At 42.5% G+C, this 9,964-nt stretch overlaps 1 protein-coding gene across 3 annotated transcripts in view; it reads left to right on the top strand.

Annotated features, from left to right (window-relative positions):
• Nucleotides 1-9,488, top strand: part of ERN1 (endoplasmic reticulum to nucleus signaling 1) — a 31,348-nt gene extending 21,860 nt beyond the window's left edge. For all 3 annotated transcript variants that reach the window (XM_052688362.1, XM_052688363.1, XM_052688361.1), the window contains 13 exons: nt 586-748; nt 2,019-2,137; nt 2,280-2,471; nt 3,090-3,342; nt 4,014-4,104; nt 4,410-4,599; nt 5,080-5,179; nt 5,573-5,772; nt 6,143-6,290; nt 6,703-6,830; nt 7,227-7,350; nt 7,588-7,655; nt 7,778-9,488. In XM_052688362.1, coding sequence (XP_052544322.1) covers nt 586-748; nt 2,019-2,137; nt 2,280-2,471; nt 3,090-3,342; nt 4,014-4,104; nt 4,410-4,599; nt 5,080-5,179; nt 5,573-5,772; nt 6,143-6,290; nt 6,703-6,830; nt 7,227-7,350; nt 7,588-7,655; nt 7,778-7,984 — 1,983 coding nt within the window. In that variant the 3' untranslated portion in view covers nt 7,985-9,488. The remainder of the gene's footprint in view (nt 1-585; nt 749-2,018; nt 2,138-2,279; nt 2,472-3,089; nt 3,343-4,013; nt 4,105-4,409; nt 4,600-5,079; nt 5,180-5,572; nt 5,773-6,142; nt 6,291-6,702; nt 6,831-7,226; nt 7,351-7,587; nt 7,656-7,777) is intronic.
• Nucleotides 9,489-9,964: the final 476 nt, after the last annotated feature.

Here is a 9,964-nt window from a genome sequence, read left to right on the forward strand (position 1 = left end):
AATAAAAAATAATACTGATGGTTGTATGTTTGCAGAAATTAGGTTTTAAATTGCAAATTTGAATCGGTAAATACATGGCAAATTGAATATTTAATGAAACAATGGTAATAGGTGTTAGAATGCATGGCTGTCTTTCCAAAATAAGTTCAGATGCTGCAGAGATGTGACTGTAGTCATTAGGTCGTGTGCCAGGAGTCGGGCAGGAGTGAACCAGGGGCTGCTGTGTAGTATTGGTGCATTGTGGTTACTGTTAAAATTGTTGATGTTTTTCTTCATCAAAATTACTCCCTCTTGATAGGAAGCTGCTCACAATGGCTGTCCAAACAGCAGATAAGGCTCCTGTTTCACTTTTCTAAAAAGAGAATAATCTCATCTCCTAGGCAACGTGTAGCTTAGAAGGTCTAATGTCCAAGGCTGCTGAAGCATTTGCTGAGGGCATAAGGGGCAGTGTTTGCTCACGGTGACTTTGTGGCCAGTTTTCGCTTTCCCACCAATTCTGACCCTCCATTCTTTAATTTGTTTGCCTGCTGAAATATTCTGGAGATTCACTGCATTATTAATTGTAATGATAATCTCTCTTTCTAGCCCCGTGGCAGTGCCATACCCTTATTAGAGGGTCCAAAAACAGAAGGAGTCACAATTGAAGACAATGGCGAATGTGTCATCACTCCCAGTACAGATTTAAAGTTCTCAGGCAGACTGAAAGGAAAGAACAAACTCAGCTATTGGAACGACTTGCTGTTAATAGGTGAGGTCCCTTAGCCTGCGTCTGCCTTTCAGGCAGGATCCACTGCCATCTGCTGGTGGCTGTCCTACTCCAAACCTCAGAGCTGTTCTCAACTGCTGTACTTCAGTCATGACTGCCTAAACTGAGACAAGTACTGAGTTCTAGTAATAATTGGCGCTTTGTGCCCCTTAAAATATGCGTTGATGTTTTTAAGTAGACGTCTGGTGGTTGTTTTTTTACAAGGCATCTGATCTGCTTCATTCAGTAAAGTGGACGAGGAGTGATCAGAAAGTTGTTTATTGCTTATTTTGCCCCTCATCCAGAGAGGGGTATAAGGCACTTTATTGTCCCCATTGCTATAAGTGCTGCATTCCGGTTCCTTCACGTTTCTGTTCTCTTGTGCACAGTATTACTTTAATTCTCACTGTAGCCATCAGAGTGTTGTCTGTCCCCCATTTCACAACTGTAAGACATTGACGATCAGAATAACGAAGTGTCAGCCTATTTTGTGTGGCCCGGGTTCCAAAATTTCGGAGTTGACTTTCCAGGACACTTAAAAATTTTGCTTCAAAAAAAAAAAGCAAACCGAATGGCAGTTCTTGAAGTGATACATGATTATAATCTGTAAATGCCATAACTGACCTCTATGACAGGGACAGGAATGCAACTTCCAGCTGCCTTACCTGCTGCCTTTTCTTTCTGTGATGCTGTCCACTTCTCAGAGTATGTGAAGCAGCTCTTGTTGAACAGCTCTCATTTCTCCACTATGCTCTGCAGTGAATGGTTTGTGCCCTCCATCTTTTCCCTTTCCTGCTCTATACATTATGAGGAATCTTCCTCTGTCTAATTGCAGATGTTAGCTCAGTAGATTCTTCTTCTTCGTACTTGGCTAACACGAGCCAAAGGAGTGTGAAGAGCAGTTGCAGTTGAGTGCAGGATCAGTTCTTCTTCCCTTTTTCTGCAGTGTCATCCTTGGAACCATTTTAAATCTCAAATGTGATCTTTGCTCCAAGGCCAGATCACGAAGCAAAGCTAACTTGGGAAGGAGCCAGCTACGAGGGATTGTAATGTGTATTCCTGTTATGGTCACAGAGAAGCTCGTGAACTAAATGCACAGTCAGTGTTTGAGTAGAGACCTCTTAGTGACTGCATTCCTGTGACTGCAGGGGCAGAGCAGAGGAAAAAATAAGTTTTAAGCTCATCTTGTACTTTGATTTTTCTCAAGTGTTTTGTGTATCATCTTCCATCTACGGTCTTCATCAACATTTGAACACGTGTGTTTTATTTTAAGGGCACCATGAAACTCCTTTATCTGCCCCTACAAAGATCCTGGAGAAATTCCCAAGCAACTTACCTAGGAGGCCTGAAAATGTGATTCCAGCTGACTCTGATAAAGTCACTATTGAGAAGGTCTGTGATGAGGATAATCATCTTACTTTATGATTAAAGAATGTAGAGGAATAGAAGCCGTGGAGGGGCTTAGCAAAAAAGCATGTCAGTGTCCCAGTACCCACGAAGACACTGAACTAAAACACCATTCTCTGCCTCGTAGGTTATTGACATCGTTGAAGGTTCTGCACCAGAAGTGCCTCCTGCTGTTCCAAAGGATATTGAGGAGAAACCTGCTCAGCCTGTTGCTCGGCCAGAAGCTCCTGTGGACTCTATGTTGAAAGACATGGCCACGATCATTCTCAGCACTTTCCTACTCGTGGGCTGGGTGGCATTTATCATCGCCTATCCAATGGTAATGCTGACTTGTCTTGATGGGGTTTTCTGCTTTGGGAGGAGCAGTTGCATTTGAGAGCTAACCCCAAGAAGAGATACAGGAGTTAGGAAATACTGTAATTCTTTTTTTTTTCCCCTCCTCACTTTAACTCCCAGATGTGCTGGGGGTTGCAAAGGCTAAATATCTGACTGAACAGTCTTTCCACTGCCATATGTGCCAATGCTGGAGATTATTTTTTTTCATTCTACAAATTCTGTTTTTTTGCATCTGTTAACTCTTTTTCACAGATATCGTCTTAACATCAGAGGCTTTACTCCCCATTTGCTCACTTGAACCTCTGTCATGTTTTCTGACTGGCACTTGCAGCAGGATAAAGGTGTTAAAAGACACCTAGTTAGCCTAAGTCAGCTTTTGCCACATTAACCAATCTGTTGTGATTGCGCAGCTTTGCTGTGAAAGCTGAGAATGAAGATGAGAACATGAGGAAAAGCCCCTTTATTTCTCCAGCTTACTTAGCTGGCAGTGTTATAAGAAAGTTTTCCCCTGTCTCTTGGATGTATTTACTCTAATAGCTGAAGCGTTCCTTTTAAGTAAGGAATTTCAGTCTCTCACTTATGAACTGAGATCCTCTTTCAGAGTGTACATCAGCAACAGCAAAGGCAGCATCAGCTGGAAGAGAAGATACAGCTCTTGCAACAACAGAAGCTGCCCTTCCGTGCTCCCAGTGATCTGCCACCAGAAGATTTCTTGGACACCTCCTATGGACAGACAGACAGCTCTGCTACCAGCACACCAAATATGTCGCCCAAAGCATCAAACCATTCTGCATATTCCAGCATCTCCACATCTGATGTTGGGAGCTGCCTTTCTACAGAGCAAGAAGAGGGAGGTAACGTAAATCTAGTGCGTTTGATTGCGAATGTCTGTGCTTCTATATAAAACAGCTGAAAAAGACCATCATCCTCATTTAGTCTGCCTGTGGCAAAACATCAGGCAGGTGTCCACGACTGACTTGGAGCAGAAATACTTGCTTTAGAGAAACATCCCGTTCAGAGTTGTCACTGGAGGGATTTTTGTTGTGCATGAGGATATATTCTAAGCTGGAAGCGTTTCATATGAATAAAAATTATGTATGAATGATAGTCAAGGAATGAGTTCTGCAGTGTGCTCTGCCACCCCTGCCTCATCTTTCTACACAGTCTTTAGTCCCTCTGGAGGGCTGTGCAGGGAAACAACTACTAAATCCACTTCCTTTAATTATCACTGTGCAAATTCAACAGAACTTTCTAGAAAGATTTTATCTGCTGTCCAAGACATGATCTTTTCAGACTTACGTGAGGTGTTTTGTACTGAGTATGTTTGAAACTGTGAGTTGAATCACACACCAGGATTTGCCTACTGAGCACGAGTACCAAAATGCAGCTGTTCATTTCTTTTGATCATCTGTGTTGTGAATTTAATGTTTTTTTACTTCCAGCATTCTTCCAGCACAGTGCACAGTAGTACAGGGCTGGCTTGATCCATCCTAAAGCAGTCTTTCTGCTTCTTGTTTTCGTTTAGATGACGATACCAACAGAGTGATGGTTGGCAAGATTTCATTTAACCCAAAAGATGTACTGGGGCATGGAGCTGAAGGAACAATTGTTTACAGGTAAATGACTTGCATTCAGTATTTAACAGACCAATTTTTTATTGCATTATTTTTTAAAAAGCAAACAAACCCAACACCTATGGTGAACAAAAATACTTTAAAGTATTTTGTATGGTGTGTTTTCATGGTGTTTCTGCTCTAGCAAAAACTACTCAGATATGTTTAAATGACCAAATGTATCTGCGTCCAGCGTGAAAAATACTTCAGTATGCCTTTGTGAAATGCCCTGTGTTGTCATTTGTTTTGTACCTTGTCCACGTTAGCCTTGTTCTAATAATTGGTTGAGGTGGCTTTCCTGCCTGCAGGGGGACGTTTGATAACCGTGATGTTGCAGTGAAAAGAATTCTTCCCGAGTGCTTCAGCTTTGCAGACCGTGAAGTGCAGCTGCTGCGAGAGTCGGATGAGCACCCGAATGTGATCCGCTACTTCTGCACGGAGAAGGACCGGCAGTTCCAGTACATCGCTATCGAGCTGTGCGCCGCCACCTTGCAGGAGGTGCTGAGTCTCCTGCAAACCTAAACGATTTTGAGTCTTCTCGCTGGAAGGCCTTCAGTTTCCCTTAGCTTCTGCAGCACATGTCCCAGTTATTCTTGCCATCTGTGAAAGTTAAATGTTCCTAAAACAGGAATATTCTTAGAACTCCAGGAGTATCCTCCAACCCTGTACTGACCTAAGGGAAGAAGTTGTCCTTTGATACTCCTGCAAATCACTCTGTTTTAGGCATCCCTCTCCTACCATCTGGACCCTCAAAACTTGCTCCTGGAAAAACAGTGCTGTGCAGAATTCTAACTCTGAATGATTTTATACAGCTCATCACCTTCAGACAGAAAGGCTAGTGCATATCCCCAGCTAGCATTAGACTGCCCACAGTTTCCTGTTTGTTTTGGTTTGTTTTTTTTTTTGCATATTATCTATGCAGAAACTTATTAAGTGATTTTATGGCTCTATCTTCTATTTTTCTGTTGTCATGTACAGTATGTTGAACAAAAGGCCTTCAGTCACCATGGCTTACAACCTATTACCCTCCTGCAACAGACGACATCTGGTCTCGCTTACCTGCACTCCCTCAGTATTGGTAAGAATGACTTTATTTTCAGTACAGACTGATACATTTTCTTAACTATGAAGAAGGAACTGGTCTGGTGCTGACCTGTAAGTGATTGGCTTCCCCTAGTGCTAGCAGCACACAATACGGTCTGTCCTAGCACTAGACTGATTCTTATGTTCTGCCTTCAAAATTCTGCTGCATTTAGGGTAGCCATTACCATTTGTTCAGAGCACTGCATGTTTTTTGGAGAGAAGACATGCAAAGTGTGTCTGCAGAACAGTGACTTGTGATGGAATTAAAAAACGTGCCATTGACAGTTTGATGAAATAAGCAGTGGGTCAGCCTTGTGAAAAACGTACAGTGCAAATTTACAAATTGTGTTGGGATTGCCTGGAGTGCATCAACAGGTGTCTGTTACAGTGCACAGGGACCTGAAGCCCCATAACATCCTCATCTCAATGCCTAATGCCCACGGGAAAGTCAAAGCGATGATCTCAGACTTTGGCCTGTGCAAGAAGCTGGCAGTGGGCAGACACAGCTTTAGCAGACGGTCGGGGGTGCCGGGAACAGAAGGGTGGATTGCCCCAGAGATGCTGAGTGAAGACTGCAAAGAGAACCCTGTAAGTGTTTGCCTTCCCTTCAGACCTCCCTGCGAGAAGGCAGCACAACCAGCAGGTTGCACAGCTGCACACAGACCTTAAGATGTGCAGTGCTGGATGCCCCAGCACTCATGCTGACGTACATTAGCACTACCTTTTTTAAACTCTACTTCTCTCTCTCACGTATGTCTGTAAGTATTTATTTACATGTAGCCATTTCTTTCAATTAGTAACAAGTCTTAAATAGCAAGATGTGATTCTGAGTCGTATTCTGTGCTCAGATGCAAATAACCACCTGATGATGAGACTCACATTCTCCACAGGAAAAATCTTGTTGCTATTAATTAAATAATTATTATTAATTAAATAATAAATTATTGCTTATTTGCAGACGTACACCGTGGACATCTTTTCAGCAGGCTGTGTCTTTTACTATGTGGTATCTGAGGGCAGCCACCCCTTTGGCAAATCTCTACAGCGACAAGCCAACATTCTGCTGGGTGCATACAGCCTGGAATTGTTGGATGCAGGGAGGCACGGTAAGAAAGGCAAACAAAGATCACTGCTGAACTCAGTGAGTATCCAGTGGGTGCTAAAATTGTCATAGAAAAGGCAAAACTGTAACCCACAGTGAAACCCACTTGGCAGTGGTGAAAGCTGTACTCCTGCAGTGAAGCTCCTGAAGTTCTTAGTATTCCTCTCCAAAAGCATCTCAGTTAGTTGGAAAAATCTGGATTCCTGCAAGCTTGACAGTAGAGTTTAAAGGGTAGGAAAGATCTTCCTAATTGCATTGATGCCATGTAACCTTCTGTTGGTTGCCTACAGTATCTGTGAGGATGTCATTTGAGCTCTTGCTTGGGATTGCGTAGGAGGAAATAGGAAATTTAACCATTTTCATACAGAATATTAGCTTTCCCTGCAGCTTCTGAATGCTCACCCTTTTCCTTGCAGAAGACATAGTGGCTCGTGATTTAATAGAGCAAATGATAAACATGGACCCTCAGAAACGTCCGTCTGCCAGCTGTGTGCTAAAACACCCATTCTTTTGGAGTTTAGAAAAGCAGCTCCAGTTTTTTCAGGTTTGTCACAACCATCAGATCTTGAATTCACTGTTTTCATCCCTACTTTGTGCATGTTTGAGGTGACACAGTGCAGGATAATATGTTGCCAAGCCAGTTTTTAGGAAGAGAGTAGACTGCTGTGGTGAATGTGTGTATTAAGCGTGGGGTGGGAACTGGGTGAGGACTTGAGGTTCTTTCCAGTCTTTTCTATTCAGTGATTAAAAAGAAATACAGCTTTTGGCAGATAGTCTTCTGTGACTGTATTTCACCATCTTCATCCCAAGCATTATTCCTTGCGTAGTATTTGTCCCAAAGTAGAATCACCTCCATTATCAGGAGGCCAGAAGCTGTAATTTGAAATAACTGGGAAATGCTTAGGAATGCAACTGAAAATAACTGGAGTGTCTCTTCCAGGACGTCAGTGACCGGATAGAGAAAGAAGCTTTAGATGGTCCAATAGTCAAGCAGTTAGAAAGAGGAGGAAGAGAGGTGGTGAAAATGGACTGGAGGGAGCACATCACTGTTCCTCTTCAGACAGGTAACAAATGGTGTCTTGTCAAAACGGCAGCGAGTTCTCTGTTATCCCCGGTTTGCACGGACAAGAAAGTAAGGACAGGGTCTCAGTTCTGGCACAGTTTTTCCTTGTCACCACAGCATTTATTCAAATTTTGTGATGTGTCTCACTCAATAAATGAACACCTCATAAGCATACATTTCTTTTGAGGCCAGCAACTACAACTGCCAGCATCAAAACAAACATTAATTTCTTTGGCAGATCTTCGAAAATTCAGATCGTATAAAGGAGGCTCAGTACGGGACCTTCTGAGGGCAATGAGAAATAAGGTAAAGTTTCTGCATATGCAAACCCAACAGACTAACAGGTTACTTGTGCATGAAAATACACCTTGTACAGGTAGACTGGAAGACTCCACCTGAGCTTTCCCCTGTTGTTTTGTTTCTTACAGAAGCACCATTACAGAGAACTGCCTCCTGAGGTGCAGGAGACCCTGGGCTCCATCCCAGATGATTTTGTACATTACTTCACAGCTCGTTTCCCTCACCTGCTCCTACATACCTACCACGCAATGCATATCTGCTGCCACGAAAGACTGTTTCAGCACTACTATGATCAGGACTCTGCAGAGAAGAGCATTGCAGGAGATGCTGTTTGAGAGCAGAGCAAACTTTCTTCTCTGGAACCAACATTCCAAGCACAAGGCTGTGAAACAGGCCTACCTTTTGCAGGGAAAAGCAGGATCAAAGAGCTGAATTGTCTCTTTGAGGAAACCAAGCTTCCAAGAAGTGCCTTGTACTGTGCCTGCACTGGATCAGGAGATAGTAGGAGACCAAGGAGCAATGACGCTGCAAAAGCAATGAACCCTGGTGCTGGAGTTATCCCAAGGAAGGTCTCAGGAAAGTGAAGAGGGAGAGCAAAAGCTGGATATAAGCATCATCCACTATCCCTATACTGCACTTGATGTTGTAAGTTGCGTTTTACTGCAAAGAATCAAAATACAGTAACTGAAATTATAGAATTACTAGGGGGTGGGACCCGCAAAAGGAACCTTTTAGTTGCAGCAAATCAGAGCCTGCCATTGCACTACTGCCACACTGCATTAGGCACACTGCAGTGAGGGTAGAGGGAATTGTTTTTAGTGAGGCAAAACCTCTAGAAAGACTCACCCATGTTAAATCAGCATTACCCTGGAAACAGACCCTCCTATTTGAGCAGATGAAGTTAGAAAACTTGAAAAAAGTTAAAGGCTTCGCAAACCTCACTGTTTTAATGTCAGCCAGTATTCACAGGAGAGCTAGAGCAGTACTTGACTTAAAAACCAGCGTCTGCCCCCAAGTAACTTCAGGAGATACGCTGATGTCAGCAAGGAACTGCTCCTGAAATGGCAATGATTCACCCACTGCAAGCATTCCTTCCTTTCTTCTAAGGAAAAGGAGTGGCAGCTGCAGAGCCAGAGGTAAGAAATGAGTCCTGGGTAAAAGAAGCTGAATGGGAACTGAGACGTATCAAGCAGTGAATTGATAGGAGGAAGAAAGCTGCAAAGTTACCTCATTTTCTGCTTTATGTCCATGGGAACCTGTGTTTCTAAAGATGCAGTATTTCTCTTCTTTGGCCCTAAAGCTGTGACACAAAGCATCAAGTGTGTGCGAAGGATGAAGAAATGCTGAATTCTAATTTGACAGAGGTGGGTGTGTTCGTCTGCAATGTATTTATTTAACATATTTATATTTATTTAATAACTTTTGATACCACTTCCTAGTAAAAAGTGGTACGAGTACAAAGCATGCCAAATCTTCCTTAATCATTTTTGTATTTATATTTAATCATAGCAACTGGAAAAGTTATACTGCATCTTTCAAAAAATTCATTAGCTAGAGGAAAAGTGGAGATTGACCTGGTTGTGCCATTGTGTCTCCAACTAATAAATCATGGACTGTTCTGTGTGTGAGCGATTGGGCACTTACAGTGACTGTACTGGAACACTTCACTGTAAGGTTTTTCCTAGTTTTACAGTGTGTGAGAGCAATTTACTATTTCTACAGCTTAAAGAAAAAAAGTACTTTTAACTAAGGAGATTTAAAGCCTATTTCCTATTTTTGTATTTCTCATGTAAAGATCTTTTATAATTCTACTAAATAAAGACTTGTACTCTCATAAAAGGACTTCAGTGATGAAGTGAGCTACACTGCTAGCACACATGGATTAATGCAGGTTTCAGAACCAGGGCTGGAGAAGGTGCAAGGGAAGGGGAGCAGCACAGTCACACCAACCTCAGGTTCATATTTTAGCATAAAACCCCCCTTCCTGCTATTCAAAGCTCCAGCTGTGGTGCAGGACAGGAGGAAGGGGGGCAGGGGGGAGAAGCAACAAGAAATAAAGGAATGCATATAAACATATATATACATATATAAACATATATATACATATATAAATGTCCACACCACTACAGACTTGAAAGTCTTCCCTCTAACACACAAGGAGGAGTCTTTCTTTTCAAAGGCACCCATTCTTACCTCTTAGAAACACAAGGGCCTCGATTCAAACTCTGCTTCACTGTATTACAAAGATAATTACTATCTGACTTCCTCCAAACTAACAAACAGAAAAGCCAAGAGAGAAAAAGCATACACCTGCA

This window comes from Tympanuchus pallidicinctus, unplaced genomic scaffold (genome assembly GCF_026119805.1).
Source record: "Tympanuchus pallidicinctus isolate F22 unplaced genomic scaffold, pur_lepc_1.0 scaffold23, whole genome shotgun sequence".
Taxonomy (NCBI): domain Eukaryota; kingdom Metazoa; phylum Chordata; class Aves; order Galliformes; family Phasianidae; genus Tympanuchus; species Tympanuchus pallidicinctus.